The following is a 25,359-nucleotide window of genomic DNA, read 5'->3' on the forward strand; positions in this document are numbered from 1 at the left end:
CGCCACTTCGCGCTTCCCACAGTTTAAAAATTAGTTTTTTTGAAGTTTCCCCAGCTGAAAAGAACTTTCGCAGTAGATAAAGAGTTTAATCGCTTTATTATGGTACTAGAATTGAATAACAGTGGTACTCAAAGATGGCGTTGAATCGGAGTGCTGATATGAGTGGTTTAATCGAGAAGGCATTTTTGCAATTTTAGTTAGTCTAATAAAAACGTTCGAAAGACGCGCACACTCAATTGAAACTACGGCTATAATCTCAGTTACAATGTATTCGTAATAAGAATATAATGAATATCATTAGCAAACGGGTTTCCCTATTACGATTAAAGACTCACAATTCATATTACTGGAAAATATATTATCGAGTCAATGTTGCAAGCTTCGTTTATTATTTCTCTCTCACATATTTTGTACGACTTCTTGCGTCCACTCTGCAGTACGATTGTACATATAAATACTATCTTTGGCTGAGAAGATCGAACAATATAAGCAAAATCTATAACCGAGACCTGTCAATCATCACTTGTATTTTGTGGCTAATTAACGCAACTACATCGAACAAAAACGGGTCACAGCCTACTCCTAGTTGGCTTTGCGCCTGGCCAGCTTCACCTCCTTGGCCCAGACGGTGTTGTTGAGGAACTCGCCCAGCAGATAGAGGGACAGCGTGAATCCCACGACGGCCGCGAAGAACAATATGCGCTGCGGCAGTTGCAGCACCTCAAGCACTGGGTACACCCACACGCCCGAGTAGTGCTTCACCACGTGGATCCAGACCAGGTAGGCGCCCATGAAGATGGCCAGTCCTGCAAGTCCTTGGCTGCGTTTTGGGTACGACCTGTACGAGATGAACAGCTCCAGGACGATGAACACCACAATGTTGGTGTGCAGGACGTGGTTGAGCCAGCTAAAAGAGGCAAACGAATGCATTACAAGAGTGTCTTGGGAAACAGTAGGTGAAATCAAGAATTTCCAGACTAGTTCTAATGCTACTTTAACGCTATCCACACACATACATATGTACATACATATGTGTGTTCACAGGCAACTTAATTAAAATATCTACTCTCATGAAATTGCGTTAAGTATTCATATGACGTACACAGCTTCAAAGCTATGTCGTAGCTAAAAATGTATGTGAATAAAAAATTAATTACTTTGAAGTAAAAGCCAGAACCTCAAAACGAGATTATGGGATCTTAAGGTCAGTTTCTTAGTAGCATATTATGAATATGCTTTATAACTCAAATGAGAGGTTAACCGTTGACCTAATCTCTTAAAATGTATGAATACTGGTTTGGATATATATATTATTTAAAGATTGGTTGCAAATAAATCGAACTTAAAAAGCTTGCATATAAAAACAATTACAAAATGGATATGGCTTTGAATTTGATATGCCTAGAATGCTAATCTGATCAAGATACGCGAATTCAAGCGAAGAAAGTTATTTAGTTTGATGGGCAGAATATGTCTTAGGCCAGGCCAACTTGATTCCACCCGTTTATGGGGTCTCACCTGGGGAACACGGGGTCCAGCACCTTGGGGAATACCAGCTCCCTGTCGATAGCGTACAGAGTCCAGAAGGTCACGCCCACGTTGATGGCCACCGGGAAGGCCAATGTAGCCATTAGCCAGTCCTTGAACCTGCGCACCGCCGGCGGCTTCTTGGGTGTCAGCTCATTGGTGCCCACGAAATCGTTGACCAGCGACACTATGTAGTACAGTGCCTGAATTATCTGTAAGTGCAGAGCATTTGACGTGTGTGAGATAATGCGAATGCGGCTAGATTTGAAGGGTGGCTCAAGTGGAGTGGAAGGAATTACAGCTAGCGAAAACGCGCAGCACCAGGCATTTCCTGTAAAATGTTGGCGACATTAGAGGTAAGAAGGGAATGGTATAAGAGCTATTCTTCGTAAGCAGAAGTTTTCCATATGAGATCTTAAAAAACGTTCAGGAGTTCTGACTCCTGGGTATTTTATACACGGTACTAGATATGGGTAACCTTTCCTTCATCACTCACGAAAAGCCCATCTTTGCAACTAATATCCTACTCATTTTCTATGTGTATCTTATTCATCTTAATAGATGCGTGCACGACAATCAGAGTGAACTTTAAGCCGCGCCGCGTTCGTGTTTCTAATGGAAGGTGGGGATGGAGATGGAGATTACCGCATCCAGGAACGTAAGGTATTTGAATTTGCCCCCCCAGGGATGATGGATACGCATCTCCGGCTCGCTGGTGGGGAACTCCACGTAGTTGTAGTCGTAATAGATGCCGTAGCCAAACTGCACGGCCGCCGTCAGATGGAGCAGCGTCCTCAGTGCCCCGTAGACGCCCTGGTACAGGGAGTTGCCTCGCACGGATGCCATTTTCCTGCTGCAGCTGCTCTCGATTGATTTTTCACGCCTCCAGCCACCAAAACACAACAAACCGGTCTGGTCTGTCGCCCCGCAAGTACTGCTGCTCGCCAGTCGCAACCACCCCAAAAAAAGGGGCAAGCGGTGGAACAGTGTGCCCGAGCCGGAGCAGGGCCACAATACCAGGTGAGCGGATATGCACACATATCTATGGCAGGGTTGCCAGGTATGGCGGGAACTCTATGAAAGGGTATCTTTTTACACTGCGATTCTAGGCTGAACAGATTTATATTTGCGTTTCTCTTGCACACAATACGCTCAGGAAATCAATAAAGATGGGAATTGCTTTTACATTTTGAGCATTTATCTTATGACAATTTCTTTTTTTACTTCATAACTTGCGACTTGCGATTGACTTCTTTGACGATAATCAAAAATGAAGTTTAAAAGCTCTTTTCGACCTTTTACCTATAAAACATTTACTACTGTGAGTTAGAATATATTGTTTTTACTTTATGAATTCACGATGTAATGTTCTGAAAATATATCCTTCAATCAAAACTAATCAATTTGAAGTCAATTCTTTGACGATAGCCATACATGAAATTTTAAAAATACTATTCACTCTGGTCGACCTTTTCTACTATATTAAGCCACATATCACTCTATCATTTGGGTTTTATCAAAATACAAAGGTATCTGCACTGACTACAAGCGATTAGATTTGGGTGTATGGGTTCGAACCCGAACATCAGGCCATTACAAATCCAAAACCAGTTATGCAGCGCTTTTGTTTAACCGGTGTGGAGATTTTCCATATGAACGCATCGGCTTACCGCACAAAGAAAAGTTAGGAACTTGAATTTCCCGGCGAAGGGCACCGTGTTGGGCATGTCGATGGTGTGGAAGATGTACACGCCATAGTTGAACTGCAGCACGGCCGTAAAATGGAGGAGCAACTGCACCGCCTTGTTGAAACCCGGTGAGGAGGAACCTTTGCTCGCTTTGCTTGCCTTCGACTTGGGCTTGGCCATGTTGAATCTCCTGGTGCCAGATATGTACTGATTCTGCTGTAGCCACAGTCCAGTCACTGCCGGCAAGGAGTACATGATGACACACAGTAGTCACACACTAAGCACACCCCCAAGCAATCGTGGAACTCTTCACAATACCACTGCATCGAGTTCGACTGATCACTGTATGTATTTTCGCTTTCGCTGTGGAACTGATAAGGTGTGCTTATCAGCCGCACTCTCAATCGCCGTAGTACAAAGTATTTCCACTTCACAATGAATTGGCAGAAGCCAAACTGAAATCCGAAAACGGTCGCTTAATCCGCATCGGAACTGGCCTCCATTCCACGTCCCACGTCCCTGTATCCGTGCATATCTACGGATTCATGTCCTAGGGCAACTGGGAAGAGGAGGGAGAAACGCGCCTTTCCACGAGTGTGCTATGAATAGATGTGGATACACATGAGCCGCATTTATGAGCCGGGGGACAAAGGCTTCTGGAAATATCTTCGCAACTAATGCAACTATCGATTCCCGGACCCATCCCCCATCACCCAGCCCCCACCCACTTCCCATCCACCAATCCACCCCTGTGAAGGTCAAGGAACAAGGCCATCGCGACAAAAGGCAACGCTGACTGAATTACTTGGTAAAATTATCAGGTGCTTTTCGGTTTTTTGTGTCTTTAATACACGCAACTCATCGATTGTGCGTTCGTAATGGATATCCAAAAATAATCAGCTAATATCCCCCTCCAACTCGTAGGCCGAGTAAATGTAATTATAACAAATACTTCAATAAGCGGGACAGTAATATTGAACACCTATTCTCAAAACTTTACGTCAGATTATATAAGATGGTCTATTGGAGCTTTCGGAAAAGTTTGAGTTTAATTAGATGGTCTCCTCATCGGTGTCCGCCCCGCAGGTTTCCAAGTTGATTTCCGTGAGCTCCTGCTCATCCACCACACTGCCGGCGTCCAGATCTCCAGTCTCCATTTTGGGGACACCCAGTATTTCCTCCTGCTCCTGCGACTCCTTGGCAGCCACCTCCAAAGCTCCTGCCTGTTCGAACATGGGATTGTCAAAGGCTCGTTCCCTCACCTCGCCGCTTTCCGGGTCGTAAGCCATAATGCCCAGACGATCCACACCAGAAGCACCTCCATCACTGGAGCCACCTCCTGCGCCGCCGTTGTCAAAACGGTCGAACAGCAGATTCCGGCGCAGTCTCAAGCCCAGGTGATGCCACCTCCAGCGACGGGGGTCGTGGATCCACTGTGGGATGCGGTTGAGGTAGGGGTTTTCCGGCATAAAGTGCGCCAAAATGACCACGGACACCAGACCCACCAGTGCCATGCAGAAAAGGATGAGTACAATCGAGGAGAAGCTGACATTCGGATTATAGGGTCGACCCGAGACTTCCAACTTTATTCCTTTCTTGTGCCAGTTTTGTAGGTTCTGCTGCAGGAACTCCATGCTCCGTTCACTGTATTTAAGGCGATCAGTGACTACCGCCTGCAGGGAGTTTCCAAACTGCTGGGAGCCCACGAACTCCACGTGCAGGCCAATCTGATCCTTCACACTCTGCTGGCTAATGAGGTAACTTATCTGGGTCACAAACTCCTTCCTATTGCCCTCGGTGCAGTGCATCGTGGGCGTGGTTAGAATGGCGCCGCAGATGAGGCAACACGATCCCAAGGGTCGCACTGGGGACAAGCAGTGGGGCGTCTCGCATTGCTCCTGGACATTGTGGCAAACGGGTTCCAGCAAGCGCTCAAAGTCCTTGTGGCAGCCACAGAGCTCTCCTCTGTAGTACTCCACCTGGACGTACTCGGCATTGTGGAAGAGGAACTGCCCCAGATCTCTGCTGATAAGTTGCTCCAAGTACGTCTTGGAGATGGATGAACCAGCCAGAATGAGCTGTCCCAGCCGCAGATACTGCACGTTTTCCAGGTCGAAGGCCAAAGGTCCGTGCCCCTTGATGATGACCTGCTCGTCATCACAGGGAATCCTCTCCAGCTCCGGTGTAAATGTGGAAGTTTCCTTAGATTTGTCCGTCCAGGTGCCAGGATCAAACCATTTACTCGACTTTGGCGGCTTCAGAAAGGCCTTCTTCTCCTCGCTCTCACAGGCGGGCTGCTTGTCGGAACCAAAGATAATGGTAGATTCCTCCGCCAGGAGGATCGCCCCTTCTCTGGGGAAAACCAAGCCATCAATGGCTATGTTCTCGGGCAGAGGCAACAGGGCTGGGTAGTACTCCGGAAAAACGACCACGTCCTGTGCGCATGGCAAGTGATCATCTAGCCAGGAGGAGGGATCATTGAAGTCCATTCCACCACCATACCACTTGGTGGCCACTGCCACATGAAGCCAGACAAGAGCCCAGATCAGCCACTGCCAATGCAACCACATCGTGGGAACTGAGTGAATTCCAAACTAGATCTAAAACGTTCGGAGAATTCCACTTGATGATGTCGCCTCCTAATTGGGGGCGGATAACGATCCGAATTGGAACCAACGACGACAGCGGATAAACAGGGGAAATAGGACAGCAGATGTGAGAGAAGTCAGGCAGTTGGGAACAACTTATACCCTGTAATTTAGGGATTATAAGAACAATAGTTACTATTCAATGTTTGTGGAAACATCACTGGAGTTTGTAGGGACTGGAATCTTACTAACGTACACACAACTCAAAAATTACATTGTTTATTCATGTATTTCATGGAATTCCTGTTTCATATTCTCCACAAAGATTTTGTATATATGTATATATTTTTTTAATTTTAAACACAGCTATTAGGCCATCAAAACCCAAAGATGGAGTGCTAAATAAATCTTGCTTTAAATATATTTCACTAATAAATTCTTGCGAATCGAAGAGAAATTGGCAAAAAACGAATTTCACGTTCGCTTCAGCAATTGTTTGTCAGAAAATAGTTAGTTTATTTTTATTTTGATTGCGCCGATATAAACAATTTCAGCACACCCGATTCATGAAATGCCCAGAAAACCAGAAAAAAGGTAAAAAATCGACAGCAAAAATAATTAACCGGATGGTAGTGGCACCGAAACATTCTCGTGATCGTTTCAAGGGACTACATAAAAGAAAAGATCTGTAGATATAAAGCACTTTATGCTGACCAGATCAAAGTACTTGGCGTTAATCAAGGGCAAGCAAGGTCATGCAATAACAAACTTAAATGTTCCTCGAAAGCCGCACGGAAATGGAAAGTTGTGGTGCAGAAATAAGTAAGAAAACCATTCATTTTCAAGAATAATTGCAATTAATGCAAAAATGATCTTCATTTCTGGGTCATATCTTCAAGACAATTGTGGAGAATGAATTTCAAGATGAGATAAATTTACTGGAATTACATATATCACAAGTGCACTCAATTATATTTATATATCACATTTTTTAAGCACAACATTTCAAGGCAGTGTAAATTTTCTCTTTAATGCCCTTATTTAATACATTTTGGTATCCTGTGCAGATATTTTGTTACCCCTTTAAACAGAAATTCATAAAATATGTAAGATAATTAAAAGTATGTAGAACTATTCCAAGAGTGTGGGCCGAAACTCAAGACATATTTATTTACCCATTTGAGAATGAAATTCGCTTTCCACAACGCCAACCACTCGGAAATATTTGCTTGTGCCTGTTGCCAAGGAGCAGCGGGAAAATGCAATAATCCATCGATTTTCTAACAATTTTAACGATATGTAAATGAGGCGTCTGAAGCACCGAACACCAAATCGAAGCCAACTGCCACGTATGGCACATTTACATTGGCGCTCATCAGATAATCTTGCATTCGTCGGATTCATACGTTTTTGGCCACTGCTCCCAGTGGGAATCGAGAATGTGGAAAACCGCGAACATCTGAGCAAATAAATACTTGAGGCGAGGAAAAGCCGAAAAGCGATTGCCCATGCGGTATGTGCAATGCCATCAGGGAAAAGTGCAGCGCTCATGAAAAACTCGTGGAAACTCGGCGAGCACAGCTCGCGTATCTGGCGGATACTCCTCCGTATTCCACTGTTGTTGACCCCGCCTGGCCGATAAAAAAGCGTGCAAGAATGAAAGAATCGGAGGGGCAAGGGGCGATTCGATCCCCAACGAGCAGACAAACAAATAAACAAACATATGGCACACATAAACGCGAACAGAAATAATTTTTCCTACGCTGATTTTTCTCGTCTCGAGCTCAACACTTGAAACAACCGATGCTGGCCGCATTTCCGACTTGTTTTTTAATTTCCCATAATTCATCATATACGTATCTTTTTGGCGCCTTCGATGGGCACCCCGCAAATGAACTCACCAGCGACCAGTAGGACAGCAGCTTGATTTTTTGGGGCAGCGACTCCGGGACCAGGCGGCGATTGGGGCTCGTCTTCAGTTTGTAGCTCCTTTGGATCTCGAAGGAGCTGTAGTAGAGCCCATAGGCGAACTGGCCCAGGGCGCACAGGTGTATGATTGTCACGAAGACGCGCGACTTGTAGAGCTCAACTTTGGTCATCTTGTGGACTTTTTACAGATCCTACACGGAAAAAGCCAGGGACTCACGTTACACGGGCAGAAAAACTAAGCAAGTTCTAATTCGGGACGTCTTCGTGATTTGGCTCGAAAGTGGATTGGTTCTTTTAAGGTCCATAACAATGGTGAAATATAAACTAGGTCCCCTTACTTTTCTTTTATAAATACAAATAAAATGTTTCCTAATTTGCATAAATTAACATTTAAAATAAAGAATTTGCTTTGTTTTTCTGCGTGCTTCTCGGTGGCAAAAGAAGCGCATTAAAATAGTCGTCAAGGTGTTTTGCACTTGAGTCAAGACACCTCGCGTTCGTCAACTGAAAGCGCGCACAAATTTAAATCAATATTTGCGTCACCGACATAAATATTTAAGCCCCCGAAACCTGGCCAGAAATTCCGCGAAGAAATCTCGAGAGTCTTGGCTGCCCTGGAAGATGTTCCCCGTGGCTTTGGCTTGTTTATAAATCGGTTATGGTAATAACTTTATGGTTTTAATGGCCCTTAAAAACAATTGTTGATTGCTTTTCATTTGATTTCCACAATCCAATCCAACCCAATCCAATCCACACTCTCTGAACAAATCACCAGGTCTCCGGCACACGCACGCTAAGTACTATAGTTTCCTGATTTCTATTTGGCTTCGCTCGGCGGAAGTGCTCGGCTGCGATTTTCCCTTGACCGCGGGCACAACTGAGCGTATGGAAAACTGGAGTCGCACTGTTGTGTTGCCCATACGCCGTGTTGCCTCCTGCCTTTTGTACTCGTTTCCATTGTACTTGGCTGTTGCTTCTGCTTCTGTTTCTGTCTCTGCCTCGGTTTTGTGGTCTCGTTCCTCCTCCAGTCGTTCGCATCAGGTGCGTGCTGCGCATGTCCGGACCACCGAACACCGACCACCGACCACGAAACCCGGACTCCGGGTCTCGGCTCCTTTTATGCGTTAATGATGGCCAATCACCTGAATGAATTTCCCCCTTCCCATTGAGCAACATACATGTTGTCTAGTGAGTAACCAGGTGAGTCGGAATAATGCAGTCATAACTAAGAGATATCTTTGCGGGGAGATAAGCATCTGGTTCCATTTCCAGGGAGTACATGGCACTGCGTCAAAGTAGAAGATACAAATATTAGAAACCTAAAAATAAGCAATTGATAAGGCCAGAAGTTCCGTAGTATATAGATGCCAGATTCCGGAATGAGTGTTATGGGCATCACCTTTAAATTATATTTTAGTCTATATCTTTTAGAGATATGCTTTTCAATAACTAGAGATTTTTCACCTACAATTTACTTTTGCCCTACAAAAGTGCTGTGCTAATATGAAGTAACTAATTTAAACTAATTTGATTTTCCCGCGCTCTAACTTTGGATGGGGAAAACCTTGTTTCCGTAAACTGGCCACTCTCCCTAGCCAGCTGTGTGGTGCTGGTGTTTTCCTTTCAAATTTAAAGTCATGTCGTAACCCAAACCGACTCAGAAACAACGCAACCCGACAGCCAAATTCCCAGTGCAGGCATTTTCCGCGGAAAACTCCAGCTGCAGACCGCTACTCAGTCATGTCCACCGCCTCGCGAGTGACTTTGGGCCTGGCGGTCTCCGTTTCCACTGCGATCATAGGTTATGTGCACTATAAACAATCGGCGGACCGGTAAGTAAACCAAATACTCCGGAATGAATGTACATATATCCTCCGTTCCCCAACTTCCAGCCTGCGACTCCACGACGGTGTCCTGAGGGATGTTGAGCAGCAGCAGCGGAGGAAGCACGAGAACACCTACGCGCTGCAGCAACAAATAGACATGACCAAGCAACTGAAGGCCACACAGGCGTCCAGCAACTCCTCCGACACGCCCGATCCTCCATCGACGAATCCCGCACGGAGTAATCTTCAAGGAGAGACCTTCGAAGGTGTTTCCCAGAGTGGAACGACTAATCGAGATGGAAGCCCGCCAACTGACATAGCCTAATTACAAATATGCCTTTAAAATGCACCTACTATTAAATACTAAGAAACTCGGGTAAAAAAAGGGACTTCGTTGTTAAATTGCATTTTTAAAGATTTAAATAGTAGCACTCTATGTAAGATTAGTATTTAAAGCGCTTTTTACGTTGTTGATCGTTTCCGGTGGGTAATATAATTAAAGTAATTTGGTGAGACAAATTGAAGATTCAATCCTACAAAGCTGTAGCTGTCTATGATTTTGCGAAATAAGAGGTCTCAAAAGGTGGTAACTTCTGGATGATATCCATGTCTATGAAGATTATTTTATTTTTCGTACCTTGACTTTATGACATTAGACCCAATTTTTCGGAACTTATGGCGACGCTCTAGCTCCCACGTTTACAGAGAGAACATGTAGTATTACTCAATTTTATTATTACGAATGTATGTATAGTAAATTACAATTCTAATGGGCGCTCGGTAAAGTATTTCGCGGGGGGTTTGTACATAGGTGGTGGTGGAACTCCCCATCATCATTTTCCTTCCTCCTCCTCATCTCATCTACTTCAAAGTGATATAAAAATGTGGAAAACCAACGCAGAGAATAAAATACACGATGCTTTGCGTTACTGCTTGTCCGTTGCTTTCTCTCTCAATTGCCACCGTACTGAAAAAATGTCCAGAATATTTAATACCGTCCACCTCCACCGCCGCCTCCTCCTCCTCCGCCGCCGCCACCTTTGCGGCGATCGCGATCGTTGCCGCGATCATTGCCACGCATGTTGTCCCGCTCGTTGTTCAAGTAGTTTCCTCCGCCGACACCGTCGCCTCTGCCGCCTCCTCTTCGACCCGGGGACCGCGACCTGCTGCGGGAGCCGCGACGGCGTCCAGGCGACCGGGAACGGGATCGGGCACGACGGCGGCGGGAGTAGAGGTACCTTCGCAGCTCACGCGAGATAGGCTTTAAGTGCATGAAGTTGCAGAAGCCGGAGCGAGTACACTCGCCCATCTCGTACTGCCGACAGCAGGCCTCGCGGAAATCGGTGACCGGCGATAGTTCCGAGTACACCGGTCGACCACCGAACCACCGGTTGTTCAAATCATTTGCCGCCTTTTCCGCATCAGCCTCGTTGCGGAATTTGATGTAGACGTTGCCAACCAGATGGTCGCCCAGGTTGTCGCACACGTTCATCTCCTCGATTTCCCCGTACTTGTCCTCGCACTCTACGAACACGTCCTCGAAAAAGTTGTCGTAGTGCTCTTGCATCTCCTCGTCGGAGACGTTGGCCACCAGATGGGAGCCATCCGCGGATTTGGCCGAGTTTTGCGGGTTCACGTACAGATTCTGGAGCAGCACCGTCTGCGAGAAAGTGGGTTTGTTGTGGATACGCGAGCAACGGTCGCCGTGGCGGCAGGCGCCGATTTTGAAGTAGAACGAGCAGTTCACCCTGCGAAATGCAACACCAATTAGTTATTAACCCCTGGAACGTCAAAGTAAATGTGCCATGCGACTCACTTGTCCTTTTCCGTGCCAAAAATGGATGCCAAGTACTCGGCCATGTTGGCGGCTTTTCTGTGGAGTTGCTGTGGCCAAAATGTGAAATTTCGTTACCCGCTTGCCTCTGCGACGCGGTCAAACTGCAATTACGTTAGCCGCCTGTTTACTTTGTGCTAATTTTCAATTATTTTCGGAAGCCGCACGAAAAAAGCAGCGTCTGGTCGTATTTAGCACGGCGTTGCCAGCCTCGAGTCCAGAGTTGCAACAAAAATCGATGACTAGTTGATGTTATCGATGTTAGATGTTTCTTTTGTCAGCATTGATTTTTGTTACCCCTGTTCTTAATTTAAATGTTTTTAAAAATTTTTAAAAATAGATGTTTGTTTTAGGGGGATTCCATCTTTCGAATACGATTTTACTTAAATATTCAATAACAATAAAATTAAACATTATTCAAGAGAATATATTATGATTTTTTCCCAATTTATAAATGGCTAGAATACAATACATTTTGAGAAGATTCCATCTTTCAAAAAGATTCTATTGAAATATAATATAACAATAATATTAAGCACATGGTTCTCTTAACAATAAGCAACTAAATTCTCAAAAGAACAAGGTGTTTTTTTTATTTGACCAAACACATTTTTAAATTCTGAAAAGAATTTAGAAAATTATTTAATCAAAAAAACCTGAAGAACTGATGGTTCGGTTCTCCGCTTGCGAAAGAGCTGAGTTGTAAACCATAGTCTGCTAAGAGATTAATTCAATCGCAGTTGCACTGACAACCCTATCGATTGCTTCTAGAAAAGTCGGCATTTTTCGCATTTTCACCTTGCACGGCACATTTCGCAGCGTGTTTCATTAAATAATTGAACAATAATACAGGAAAAATTGTAATTGGACAGCGTCATCCTCTCCCTTATCAGAAATGGACAAGGTAAGCGGGCGAGACAAAGAAAAGGCGTCGGCAATTGCAATCCAAAACCCTTGCGGTTTTCCCAGGTGAACGAACTCAAGGAAAAGGGCAACCAGGCGCTCAGTGCCGAGAAGTTCGACGAGGCGGTGGCGGCGTACACAGAGGCCATCGCGCTGGACAGCCAGAACCATGTGCTCTACAGCAACCGTTCGGCGGCATTCGCCAAGGCCGGAAAGTTCCAGGAGGCGCTGGAAGACGCGGAGAAGACCATTCAGCTGAATCCCACTTGGCCGAAGGGTTACTCACGCAAAGGAGCTGCCGCTGCGGGTCTAAGTGACTTCATGAAGGCTTTTGAAGCGTACAACGAAGGTAAGTTGAAACACAGCTCGATTATATGCTATGAATCACCCGACCTAACCTCACTAACCTCGGTTACCGGCGCAGGTCTCAAGTACGATCCCACGAACGCTGTGCTCCTGCAGGGTCGCATGGAAATTACCGCCTCGGCTCTAAACTTTATGCAATCGCAAGGTGATATACCCATGGACGTAGATCCCCAGCAGGCGCGCACCCGCAGGGCTCCATCGCCACCGCCGGCGAAACCGGCTGAGCCCCCAAAGCCCGCTGAACCTCGGGTAGAAGACATGACTGAGGAGCAAAAGAATAAGTACTTTGCGAAGAAGGAGAAGGAACTGGGCAACGCCGCCTACAAGAAGAAGGAGTTCGAAACGGCTCTAAAACACTACAACGCTGCCATTGAACACGATCCCACGGATATCACGTTCTACAACAACATAGCTGCTGTTCACTTTGAGCGCAAGGAGTATGAGGAGTGCATTAAGCAGTGCGAGAAGGGCATTGAGGTGGGGCGCGAAAGCCGCGCCGACTTCAAGCTGATAGCCAAGTCATTTGCCCGCATCGGAAACACCTATCGTAAGCTAGAGAACTACAAACAGGCGAAGGTTTACTATGAGAAGGCCATGTCCGAGCATCGCACCCCTGAGATCAAGACCTCGCTGAGCGAGGTGGAGGCCAAAATCAAGGAGGAGGAGCGAATGGCCTACATCAATCCGGAGAAGGCCGAGGAAGAGAAGGAGCAGGGCAACCTCTTCTTCAAGAAGGGCGACTACAGCACCGCTGTAAAGCACTACACCGAGGCCATCAAGCGTAATCCGGATGATCCCAAGCTGTACAGTAACCGCGCCGCCTGCTACACCAAGCTGGCTGCTTTTGATCTTGGCCTCAAGGACTGCGACACTTGCATCAAGCTGGATGAAAAGTTCATAAAGGGCTACATCCGCAAGGGCAAAATCCTGCAGGGCATGCAGCAACAATCCAAGGCGCAGGCCGCTTACCAAAAGGCCTTGGAACTGGACCCCAACAACGCAGAGGCCGTCGAAGGCTACCGTCAGTGCTCGATGAACTTCCAGCGCAATCCGCAGGAGGTCCTCAAGAACGCCATGTCCGACCCGGAGATTCAACAGATTTTAAAGGACCCGGCTATGCGTATGATCCTCGAGCAGATGCAGAACGATCCCAATGCGGTCAAAGAGTAAGTACATTTTTGTCAATATTGGTGGATTTCAAGAAACCCGCAATTTGACACGCATTTTTTGGGTTTTATGCGTGAAGGGATCCTGATCAAATTATTAATTAACAACCTTTATATTTCAGACACTTGCAGAATCCAGCCATCGCCGATAAGATAATGAAACTGCTGGAGTCGGGCATCATTCAGATACACTAGGCACTCCAGATCCACAAACATCCTCATACATTCACTAACTCACACACAAACCCCATTGATAAACATTCAGGAGACAACCATTACGCATTAAACAAAATGTATGGCACCTCTAAGCTGGTTAACCAATATATCGTTTTTGATGAAACGGGCCACAATTAACGCTAAACGTAATTACCTAAGAGATCGCATTGCCTATTCGCAGAACGACGATAACTACCACTAAAAGAAATTTAAACTAAATGGAGGAAACAAAATCATTGATAAACATCTGCCTAATTGATTTACGCAGATGGGTGGAGTAGGCTCCAAACGTCATGGTCCTTATTTTCTTACTACAATAAATATGCTGTAGCTTAGCTCTAAAATAAGTTTCTGTACAATAAATGAGTCACGGAATGGTAAGCTATGATTTTGAATTTGCCGCCTAAGTGCTAAAAGCTGGATGCCTTACGCATCGGCCGTCGTTTTCTAACGTTTTTTCCAGGGCTGCCGATTTGTTTAGAATATTAACTTCACTTATTAAAAACAAAACAACGATTTGCAGCAAATCATCTTTTTGATAGGAAATTTAAAAGTTATTGCAATATTACAAAACGGAAAACTTCTTGGAATTTTACTCTTCGGCAGCCCTGTTCCCTGCGTTTACGTTATTAGTTCCAACAGTTACGTAGTTCCGACTTGGTCAACACAGGAAACCGCCAGTGTTAGGAAGGCCCTGCAGCTTACTCGCAGCAAGTGGCATGGCAACAACAGCGCTGTCCAACACCGCACGATTTCTACCCGAATATAATGGTGTGCTGATATATTGTGATTAAACCCCAATTTTTGTCGTCCCAGAGCGCCGTACTGAAATGTTTTGATCCAGCTACAGTTAAAAAAAGTGCACACCAATTAGAAGAACCAATGAGTGCATAAAAATCACGCAAATAAGAATCAAAAGCCAACCATTTTTTTTAAACAGTGTGTCGTAGTGTCCGTCGTGTGCGTTGGTGTTGGTGCGTGTGTGCGTGCGGCTGCTAGTGTGAGTGTTCCGTCGAATCGCGAAATCGAGAATATAGAAAGATGTGCTCCATTCGCTGCTGGTGAGCTATAGCTATAGCTATATCGCGAACGGGGAGCGAGTAGTCCGCAGCCCGGAATCCAGATCCATATCCATTGATTCTTTCGCCGCTGCAGCATCCGCAGCGCAAGAATTCCGACCCATTGAAAACCCCACAAGACCCACAAAAGTAAGTATTTGCGTTTCGGGGGCGCTTGGCAACAGGCCCGAGTGCGTTGGAGCGAGAGGGCGCTTGCGGGGTGCCTGGTGGTGGGAGCGAGAGGGCTAGACAGAGACCGGGACGCCAGCGATTACATGCCTCGTTTTTACACAGTGTAGCTGTTGTTATAGTTGTTGTTTTTGCTGCTCTGGTGGGGCGCAATATGTGGCCAATATTTATTAATGGATTGGGAAGCAATCGGGCCCTCAAGTAAAGAAATAAAGGCTCATTGCCAAGTCTTCGATTTCACTAGAGATTCTCCCTTCGCAGCTGTTTATGTTCCGAATTAGAGTTGTTTGATACTATGTCGTTTTAATACAATGTCGTTTTAGGATTCGGACAATCAGATGAGATCACTTTATGTAGATACTATTAACGCTGTAATTTATTAGCTTGAGAAACTGCCAGTTATTCATTTGTTTTCATATTTTAATCGATAATAACGTAGCATGTCTTACTAAGCAAATTTATTTCAGTAAGTGCGATTATTAATAGTTTCAATAGGCTGAGTTTTAAAAAGAATCCACTGTTTTTTGTGTATTTCCTTAAAATCGACTATACATAAAAGTAATAAAATAACATACATACAAAGTGAGGAAATTGTTCACGGAACTTTTACCAATCCTTTAAATTAATTTTAAAAAATTGTTAATTCCTTTTTTTCAGTGCAACCATCACCGCTCCACTACTCGACGATGCGGCCACAGGCGCCCGGATCGCTGGTCGATCCCAACGAGGAGGAGCTGCGCATGGCCCCTTGGTACTGGGGCCGGATATCGCGGGAGGTAGCCAAGAGCATCCTGCACGGAAAGCCGGACGGCAGCTTCCTGGTGCGGGACGCGCTCTCGATGAAGGGCGAGTACACCCTGACCCTGATGAAGGACGGAAGCGAGAAGCTGATTAAGATATGCCACATGGATCGCAAGTACGGGTTCATCGAGAAGGACCTCTTCAACTCGGTGGTGGAGATGATCAACTACTACAAGGAGAACTCTCTAAGCATGTACAACAAGACGCTGGACATCACGCTGAGTAATCCCATTGTGCGCGCCCGTGAGGATGAGGAGTCGCAGCCGCACGGGGATCTCTGTCTGCTGAGCAACGAATTCATCCGGACCTGCCAGTTGCTCCAGAACCTCGAGCAAAATCTCGAGCAGAAGCGGAACTCCTTCAATGCGATTCGGGAGGAGCTGCAGGAGAAGAAGCTGCACCAGAGCGTATTCGGGAACACAGAAAAGATATTCCGCAATCAAATCAAGCTCAATGAGTCCTTCATGAAGGCGCCAGCGGATGGCCCCACCCCGGAGCCTGGAGCAGCCGGAGATGGAGCTAACGCAGCCGCATCCGCTGCGGCCAATGCCAACGCCCGCCGGAGTCTGCAGGACAATAAGCAGACGCTGCTCAACCTGCTTGATGCTCTCCAGGCCAAGGGGCAGGTCCTCAACCAGTACATGGAGAACAAGAAGAAGGAGGAGCTGCTGCTCGAGCGACAGATCAACGCCCTGAAGCCGGAACTGCAGATACTGCAGTTGCGCAAGGACAAGTACATTGAGTAAGTCCCCATTTCAAGTTTTTCCAACTATTCTTAAGCAGCAAACGTAGTGCCTTTGAATAATGTAATCTGCTTATATGTATATTTATGGGTTTTTCACTAGCCAGCTGTTTGATTGCAGTTTCAGTTGGAGTTTTCAGACCGAAAGAGGCGCAATTCAAACGCCGCTCAGCGCTTCTCGCTTACTTTGCACGCGGCTTAGTCGGCCGATCACTCATTTTGGCCGGGAGTCGGCAGCTTGTCTGACCGATGCGATACCGATAATAATGGCATAACACTGTTAACGTTAACTGTGGCGGTGGCCACTTCCGCCCCCGCTCCGCTTCGCTCATCCCCTGAATTTTTCACGCCAGCGAAGCGTCTACGTGCCTTGCCGGCTGTCTTACCTGTTCATTCCCTGGCCTGCAAATTTCTTGGCGAACAGACGGTGTTCTTTTGGGAAAACCATTTCAGCTATTTGCTACTGCAAAATGAAAAGTAGTTCTCGAACTTAATAGTAGCTACATACCCTACCCATCCAGGGAGAAAACAATAACCCCCGCGAACTGGAAAGTTAGGATACCTCTTATTAGCCCATAATCTTCTAAAAAGGCAACTGTTGGATTTTGTTATCCAAGTCAAAGTCTTTATCGTGTCAATTTGTATTTGTATGCGCAGCAGTTTATATATTTCTTCCTTATCAAGGTCAATTTGTGTGGCGGTAGTTTTCGAATTCCAGCCAAAACTTTGCAGAATTTCTTTCAAATATTTCGAAAACCCTTATCGGAACTTCGTGGGTATGCCAATGGTTTTTCTGGATGTGAATGTATCAAGGCCACAAAAAGGCTGAATCCACGAAGGGAACACTAGTTAGTTTATATACAAGATTGTTAAATCTGTTGTTGAATCTCTTAAATCGACAATAAGAAATAATGGCCCCCAAAATCTTTGTGCGTAGCCAGAACCAAACTAAAGCCTTGCATTTTAGTCCAGCTAACCAGTTGACATGGGAGATGCTCCCCTTAAATGTTTTCGTGATTTTGGAAACTTGTTCGTTTGTCTTGACCCATCTTCGCACTTCCCACAATCTTCGGTTGTTCGCTTGTAGGGCGAAAAACGAGTGGCAAGAGGTGGCTTTCGCCTAGCAACAGGCCTTTTACTTGGTGGGGTACGTCATCGTTGGATGAGCTCGCTGGGTTTCTATGAGTATCACCTAGAGTGTTTCGGCGCGAGTGACAGCTTGGGGAAGTGGGAAGCGGCAAGTGGGCGGAGGCAAGGAGGCAGGGAGGCCTCTAGATAAGGTTAGCGCCTCGCTAAAGATAGCAACGCTTATCAGACTTTTTTTTTTTTACTTCTTTCAAGCTCTCAGGAAGGGAATTCTATATACTTAATTGCGCCTGTATTTAATTCAGGGCTGCTTTTTGCAATCGCTGGCTGGCCTCAAGGTTCTTAGCTCTTGGGTCTCTAAATTTGCAGAGATAAGGCGACCGCCGTCATGAGATAAAACACCCCGAGAGTCTCCCTCTGCATCCCCCTCCGTCTCTTGACCCAGTCCAGATAAGATAAGGCTCTTTCGGCGGGTGTATTAAGTTTTTGTGCGTTGTCCTATCTCGTTCCATCGCAGCAACGATCCATGATATCACTCCGCTTAAGCTTATCGCGCCCCAGGAACTTAGTCACTTGGATAGACAAGCCACAAAGAGCCCCCCTGATTGCCCGATCGCCCGATTGTCTGATTGGCTTGCCGATCGGCCGATCTTGATGCGGAAACCCGCGGGTCTAGGCTTTCGTAGACCGAGCGGCGGCCGAGACACGCAGTCGCATTTGGTTATCAAGAGTTTCGCCGTCCGTTGAAATTGCATCGATATCGGAGCGAATCGAATTTAACGACTAGTCATCGCCTTCGTTCTAAATCGAAGTCAGTTCTTAGCAAAAGCTCAGGATCTCAGCACCTACAGTTCCCTACATAGATTCCCTCTTATAATTTTGATTACTTCGAAGATAAGATTGAAAGCCGTCGTCATCGATTGTGAAATTAATGCAGATTAGCCACGCCTATAAAGTCACGTACACCACGCCTCCAAAAGTATTTTGTTGAGTTTTCTATAATTGTGAAACTTAGGGATTCACTTGCAAACGAACTATTTAGGTCTAAAAACATTCAATATCTCGGAATATATTATTACATATCCAACAGGTGTTGAGTTTGAGCTGCTTGACTCACGAAACCCTGCCACTTTCTGGACTAGTTAGGCATTCTGACTTTAAATAGCCCCCAAATGGGTTCAACTTACCGTGTACTGGACAATTTTCTTTTGTAATGCCAAACATTTGGAAATAGCTACATATTTGAGCGCTACTAATTCCTTACCATTCCTTTCTTTTAACCTGCAGGCGCCTAACGTGCTTCAACCTCAAGGACGAGGATCTGAAGATGATATTGCAGATGGGTTTCGAGAAGTGGCAGCAACGTTATGACACAGTCTCCAACCAGCCCCACAGCAACGAGGCCCTCTGGCTGCTGAAGGATGCCAAGCGGAGGGATGCGGAGGAGCTGCTGAAGGGTGCGCCATCGGGCACCTTCCTCATTCGAGCAAGGGATGCGGGTCACTATGCTCTGTCGATTGCCTGCAAGAACATCGTGCAGCACTGCATAGTTTACGAGACGAATACCGGCTTCGGATTCGCTGCCCCTTACAACATATATGCCACGCTGAAGAGTTTGGTGGAGCACTATGCCAACAACTCGCTGGAGGAGCACAACGACACGCTGACCACGACATTGCGCTGGCCCGTCTTGTACTGGAAGAAAAACCCGCAGCAAGTGCAGATGATCCAACTGCAGGAGGAGATGGATCTGGAGTACGAGCAGGCCGCCACACTGAGGCCGCCGCCAATGGTGGGCAGCAGTGCGCCAATTCCCACGAGTCGGTCCCGTGAACATGACCAGGTAGATGGAGGAGCTGGAAGCCTCGAGGCGGAGGCGGCGCCGAGTTCCATTTCGCCCTCCAACTTCAGCACATCGCAGTAGGAGCCGCGCATCAAATCGCCCGCTGAACGAGCCCTCAACCTCAGGCTAGCTATCTATCTCTCTAATTCTAGCTTGCTCTAAAGCCCTAACTCTCTCTATCTCTAGATATAAACGCGGTTGCGGCCCAAATAATAGCACTGCCTAATAGCACTCTGTCGCAAGGCTAGAACCTGATATGCCAGTATCATTCGATTATTAGTATGACTCAAAAGTCAAACATTTTCTATAGAGTGGTTTTCGATTACCCCAGCATGTATTCAGATTAGTAATTTAGTCCTTACTGCCAATATAATATTTTTATCTGAAAAAGGGCTCCTTGTCACAACGCTATTTCCACACTGGCTGTTCAAGCGACTCAAGTTTCGATATCGAGAATTAAGAATTGAGAATGAGAGCCGAAGTAACACGCGTTACTAAGTGTTACAATGGCAATGCTATTATTTCGGCCATCGCCGATTGTGTACATCAGCATATATAGGCTATATATATCTGTGCATGATTATTTTTTGTGTGTGATGGATGGCGCTGGCAGTTTAACTGTCCTCCGCCTTCCCCTCCAGAATTAGACGGCTCCAGAAACAAAAAGAAAAACGAAAGCAAAAACAGAAACAGAAAAAACGTTTTTGGTGATCATGTTTAAAAGCTTGCTAGAAGCTCAGTGTAGAAGAACGAAATTTTCTAATTGGAAAACTAATCTTATTAACATACGAGTAAGATTAATTTTATATAAACATACTTTTTGTAATACTGCATTTCGCGTGATAATTGATAAGTCGAGCTATCTGTTGTTGTACCAACGCCCTATCCCGTATCCATTATAAATATTGTTATTACGCTGCGCGTTCTCTGAAGGGGCGGGGTAGGATCGTGAAGAAATTTTCTGCATTTCTTCAGCACATTTTGTCGTGTTCATGTAAATATTCTAAAATCGATGGATCGAAACAAAGAAGCACACGCTTGCAAAACGTTTGCGAAATCGGGTTAAGGTTTTGATAGCCTAGCCGCAACAGCTTTGGGGCCCCACCCCTTGCTCTAATATTTGTTGTTATATTATAACTGATTTAAAGTAGTTTTAGGTAAGATCTACGTACGTTTACTCGATGTGATCAGTTGATTGTTGCTAACGTTAACGTTAATTTTCCTTCAATTTTTTGTCATTTTTTTTTTGTTCAAAAGCAAAGCCTTAATTTTTATAGATACGAAAATACAAAAATACAAACACACACAACACATATACACTCAGTTGAACAAAGAAAAATAAATGTACAAACGAAAAAATGAATTCAAGAACTTTACACACAGATACAAAGAAAACAAAAAAAAAACAAAGCAACAAGCAAAAACAAAGTGCAATCGAAAATATAATAATTAAATTTTTAACATTTGTTAATTTATACAAGGAAAGAAAAAGGAAAAAAAAAAACAAAAAGTTGCTCATACATAACAATCCGTTGCAATAGGGAAAAGCGCTGATTATTTTTTATTTTACACATCTGATATTAAGCATATAACTATACGAAACTAATGCTTACTAAACCTATTCGGCGTTTTGCAGAAATACTCTTTCCTAACGAAATTATTATTCATCAGCTTTGATTAAATTGTTGTCTTTGAAATTGATATCTAATGACTTGCCAGCTGAAACTAATTCCTTTGCATTGTTTTTGAGTAAATATTTATGAAACGTTTGAACGCCGTTTGCGAAAGAGTATTTGTTTCCTTGTTCTCCTGTGCCACCATTATATGATTATATATCACCAAAATCTCCGAGAGCGTGTTGAAAAAATGTTGACCTTTCTGTTTGCATTCTCCCCTATTGAATTTGAGCGATCCACTTACTAAAACACACACACAAAACTGTCGCGTCTTTAAGATATTCTTACGTATAATAATTCGATGTATTCTTTATGCCGTATACTTTACCTGTAATTCCTAATTTAACTTATTTAACTTGTAATTTGTGTGTTTCATTTTGCTTAAATTCTATGAGATTTTGGCGGATCTCGTACGTTGTAGTATTTATAAGTTTTAAAATTAGTTTGTAAAATGCGTTTCAAACAAAAAAAAAGCGAAAACAATACAAAACAAATAAGAACTCAACACAAAAACAAAAAACAAGTAGCAGTGGAAGATTGAGTGTCTTCTAAACATGATTGATTGATTTCAATAATGATTGCTAACTGATAGATAGACGATGACTTTTTGCCATACCTAAATGTTAAATGGAAATATTTGTGAATTTTTCTATCTTTGCTTCTCGTCTGCATTTTTGGCGCAGGCCAGAACAAGAAGAATTAAAAATGATAACAGTGAACGGCGACGAAACTGAATGTAAAACGAATTGCAAATTTGTTGTATTTTTTTATATGAATATATATACATATAGATATATATAGGTATTTAACCATACATACCTATTAAGTATGTATGCTCTAGAATGCTATATGTTGTAGATTGTAAGCTATATGTTGTAGATTCTTAAGCGCTAACAGCAACCATAACGGAAACAACAACAACAACCATTTTTTGTAGTAGTTTTTTAAAGAGACGAAAGTTCGGAGATAACATTATATGTATTTGTGTCTAAAAAGAATGTTCGTAAATAACAAATCGAGAAAAAACAAAATAAACCGAAATAAAACCAAATCTCCCAGAACTTCGCATTCACATATCCCAGCTCCCAGAATATCGAACGATTCTTAAGTCGCAATGAAACCTCACCTCAGGTTTCCTGATTACTTCGCTTCGGTTTCTGCTTTCAATGAACTCTCATCGACCATAATCCGCTGAGCTGGGCGAAAAGCTATCGCAGAAAAAAACAGATATCACGAGTCCGCCGATTTTTCTGTAGGAGCCATGCACTTCATAAGTGACTGGTTTTTAATTCTGGAGGAGTAGTCATGGGGTGACCTAAATGAGGGTTTGTATCTAGTGCCTGTGCTATAAATGGATTCATTTCTGATTAAGTTTAGTATTTACTTGTATATTGTTAACCAGATCGAATTGTTAAACATAACGCACTTTTTAACTTATGTTGTCGTATAAGCCAAGCCTGCTCAAAGAACAATAACCTTTGTCGTAGGTTTGTCAAATGCTCTTTATGTTAGTATAATAGTTCATAGGTTAGTTGTGCAGTGAACAAAAATTCATTTGAAAAGCCCGCTCAATTGAGAATTGTATCAGGCAGCTTTTTAAAACTAATGCTAAACGGTGCTGCCAACTCTTGCTGCGAAATTGTGATGTGATGGTAATTATTAAAGCATTATTCATTAAAAAATGTATTTGAAAGCTGTGAGCGAATCCAATAAGTGTCCATAAACATAAATTAAAGGCATTTGCGAATATTTACCCAAATTTGATTACAAAAGAGCTGAGCGGAACAGCTGAACTCACTGGCCCATTTGGTATTTGCCTTGGCTGCAGCCTGCGGTCACACTAATCAACAGATTTTCGGGCAGCGCTGCGGCAGTGGCAGCATTTTTACTCGTCGTCGCGTTTTTAGGCTTTCGAGTTTGTTTTTTGTTTTGAATTGTTGACACATCTCTGGGGCGTTTGTTTCATCGCTTTGGATTGTAGCGGGAGTGATAATAAATTAAAGCTTATGTGCCGCGGAATAATAATGAAAAGAAAAGGAAACAAGCGCAGCGTGTGACTTTGCTATTTGTTGTCGTTGCCAAGTGATGCTGCAGCAACAATAACAACCAAAGCAGCAAGAGCATCAATAAGAAAGCCCGCAAAAATTTCGCCGAACACCAAACTTATTGCAAAACAACAACAACAATTAAATCTGAATACGGTTGTTTCTTCTCCATTATTACTTCATAACAGAGTGTCGCTCTCTCGCTCGCTCCGGAAAAGCTCCGCTTTCGGGTTGCTCTCCCGCTCAGGTAATCAAATGTGTTTAAATCTATTAACCTGTCAAATAAGGAACAAAAAAGTTGCGTGAGTGTGCGTGCGCAGGCAAATGAATCAAAAGCTGAGAAGGCAAGCAAATTATTGAATAACAACGCACTAAAAACGATGGCAGGTGCCCGCGCTCTTTCTCTCTGATTTTGGATCGTCTCCAAGCTTTGAGATGCCGTAATCTCAGCTATCGACTCCCGGGGGGGTGGCGGGGTCAGCTCTTCTGGCGGCCGGCAAGAGGGTGGGAAGAGAGCGGAGTGGGCCTAATCGGTCGGTGGGAGTGATCTCATTGCCTTGCCGCAGTGCTAAGCTAATCAGTGCTGCTTATCAGGCGCTCAGGGGTTAAGAAAGGTTAGGAGAGACGCTGTTGGCACCCTGAGCCATGGGCAGGGGGGGGGGGGTCAAGAGATAATCCGCGGAGAGGAGTTCGAAACTCTTTCTCTTCGGAGAATCGGCATAGATTCTAACTTGATCAGATATGTACATATACATATGTATGCATATACATATATGTATGTACTGTTCTTAGTGTATAATGCCACTTGCTAGACTATCGTACATTAAACGAAATTTTATTCTCCCCAATTTTTATAATCCGTTGAAAATGTTGAAAGCTAAATTGTAGATACATATGTACATATGTATATGCATATGTACATATCGAAAAAATGTGGTGAGTCAAGTACTATGATTCTAGTTGTCTCATGAATAATATTGTTCACATACTTGTTCACATACTGCTATTATGGTTACTTTGAAGTCCTGCTTAAAAACAATCTGCAACTTTCACAAAGTCGTTAGGAATAATTTGACTCTGACTCTGTTTCTTACCACAATTCTTTCCACGCTCGCCATATGCTCGTTGTTCTACCATAATGCTGTCATTATCTTGTCGTATATTTGCCGCCTCTTCCACTTCAATTGCCCCACTCCCCCATCTCCCCACTCCCCCTCCCCGTCCGCCACTCACCCTTATTTTTGTGGACCGCACCCAGGCGCCATTAAAAAGCCGAAAGGAAAATTGGTTGACTTGTGGGGGAGGAAGGAGGAGGGGTGAGGGGTAGGGAGTGTGCGGTGAATACAAGTGTATAAAAGTGGCAGCACATATCGCACATAACTTTAATTACAATAACCACGCGTCATCGTGATGAGGGACAGAGAGGGAAAGCAGTGGGGGCCCCACCCCTTTCCAACCACCCTCCTTCCCTCCCGTTCTCGCTTTTTCAGCCACGCGTAGCAGGCCAAACAACCCACCACCCCACCACCAATCGACAACCTTTCACCTGCCCACTCAGCGCGCAGTGCTCAACGCTCTATAAATAAATCTCATTAATAAATTAAACGTTTTAGCGCAGGAAATTCCTTCTCCAGCATCCACCACTACACTAACCCCTAACCCGACCCCCCGCCATATTTTATAATTTCTTCTGTGGGAGACGCTCGTGCTCACAAACAGAGCCGAAAAATGAAAAATAACCAGACTATGCCCGATTCCATTCGATTCGATCCGATATGGCGACGTCATCATGGCTTTATAAATAAATCAAATGCGAATTCTCGACGGGCTCTTTTCCGTTTGTTGCACTTGGCAAACAGCGTCTCCCCGAAATTTT

General features: G+C 44.5%; 7 protein-coding genes across 10 annotated transcripts in view; 4 read left to right on the top strand and 3 right to left on the bottom strand.

Moving 5' to 3' along the window:
• Nucleotides 1–77: 77 nt before the first annotated feature.
• Nucleotides 78–8,672, bottom strand: LOC6526282 (androgen-induced gene 1 protein). Of its 4 annotated transcripts, none has more exons than XM_015197862.2 (4): nt 8,525–8,672; nt 7,705–7,923; nt 1,519–1,739; nt 78–907 (listed from the first exon to the last, which is right to left on the bottom strand). In XM_015197862.2, exons 2-4 carry the CDS (start codon nt 7,900–7,902, stop codon nt 583–585), a joined length of 744 nt encoding a protein of 247 aa, XP_015053348.1. In that variant the 5' UTR covers nt 7,903–7,923; nt 8,525–8,672; the 3' UTR covers nt 78–582. The 4 variants fall into 4 exon arrangements, with proteins under 4 accessions (XP_015053348.1, XP_039227144.1, XP_015053349.2 ...); XM_039371210.2 differs by having other exon boundaries at nt 8,505–8,636; XM_015197863.2 differs by lacking the exons at nt 7,705–7,923; nt 8,525–8,672 and adding an exon at nt 3,198–3,410.
• LOC6526284 (protein amnionless) lies at nt 4,041–6,154 on the bottom strand. The gene has a single exon (XM_002087370.3). It carries the CDS (start codon nt 5,783–5,785, stop codon nt 4,268–4,270), a length of 1,518 nt encoding a protein of 505 aa, XP_002087406.1. The 5' UTR covers nt 5,786–6,154; the 3' UTR covers nt 4,041–4,267.
• A 648-nt stretch (nt 8,673–9,320) lies between the features above and the next one.
• Nucleotides 9,321–10,094, top strand: LOC6526286 (protein PET117 homolog, mitochondrial). Its single transcript, XM_002087372.3, has 2 exons — nt 9,321–9,564; nt 9,625–10,094. The coding sequence occupies exons 1-2, from the start codon at nt 9,473–9,475 to the stop codon at nt 9,881–9,883; spliced, it is 351 nt and encodes a 116-aa protein (XP_002087408.1). The 5' UTR covers nt 9,321–9,472; the 3' UTR covers nt 9,884–10,094.
• Nucleotides 10,095–10,273: 179 nt separating this feature from the next.
• On the bottom strand, nt 10,274–11,617 carry LOC6526287 (splicing factor U2af 38 kDa subunit). Its single transcript, XM_002087373.4, has 2 exons — nt 11,375–11,617; nt 10,274–11,306 (listed from the first exon to the last, which is right to left on the bottom strand). The coding sequence occupies exons 1-2, from the start codon at nt 11,416–11,418 to the stop codon at nt 10,547–10,549; spliced, it is 804 nt and encodes a 267-aa protein (XP_002087409.1). The 5' UTR covers nt 11,419–11,617; the 3' UTR covers nt 10,274–10,546.
• Nucleotides 11,618–12,137: 520 nt separating this feature from the next.
• On the top strand, nt 12,138–14,424 carry LOC6526288 (stress-induced-phosphoprotein 1). The gene is made up of 4 exons (XM_002087374.3): nt 12,138–12,296; nt 12,362–12,644; nt 12,720–13,827; nt 13,950–14,424. Exons 1-4 carry the CDS (start codon nt 12,288–12,290, stop codon nt 14,020–14,022), a joined length of 1,473 nt encoding a protein of 490 aa, XP_002087410.1. The 5' UTR covers nt 12,138–12,287; the 3' UTR covers nt 14,023–14,424.
• Nucleotides 14,425–14,739: 315 nt separating this feature from the next.
• Nucleotides 14,740–22,191, top strand: LOC6526289 (phosphatidylinositol 3-kinase regulatory subunit gamma). The gene is made up of 3 exons (XM_002087375.4): nt 14,740–15,251; nt 15,948–16,833; nt 19,207–22,191. Coding segments are annotated over exons 1-3 (1,524 nt in total). The 5' UTR covers nt 14,740–15,250; the 3' UTR covers nt 19,844–22,191.
• A 1,185-nt stretch (nt 22,192–23,376) lies between these two features.
• LOC6526290 (1-phosphatidylinositol 4,5-bisphosphate phosphodiesterase classes I and II) overlaps nt 23,377–25,359 on the top strand; it is a 42,136-nt gene continuing 40,153 nt past the window's right edge. The window contains exon 1 of the mRNA XM_015197890.3: nt 23,377–23,730. The gene's annotated coding sequence lies outside the window, so the exon portion shown is untranslated. The remainder of the gene's footprint in view (nt 23,731–25,359) is intronic.

Source organism: Drosophila yakuba, chromosome 2L (assembly GCF_016746365.2).
Source record: "Drosophila yakuba strain Tai18E2 chromosome 2L, Prin_Dyak_Tai18E2_2.1, whole genome shotgun sequence".
Classification (NCBI taxonomy): Eukaryota; Metazoa; Arthropoda; class Insecta; order Diptera; family Drosophilidae; genus Drosophila; species Drosophila yakuba.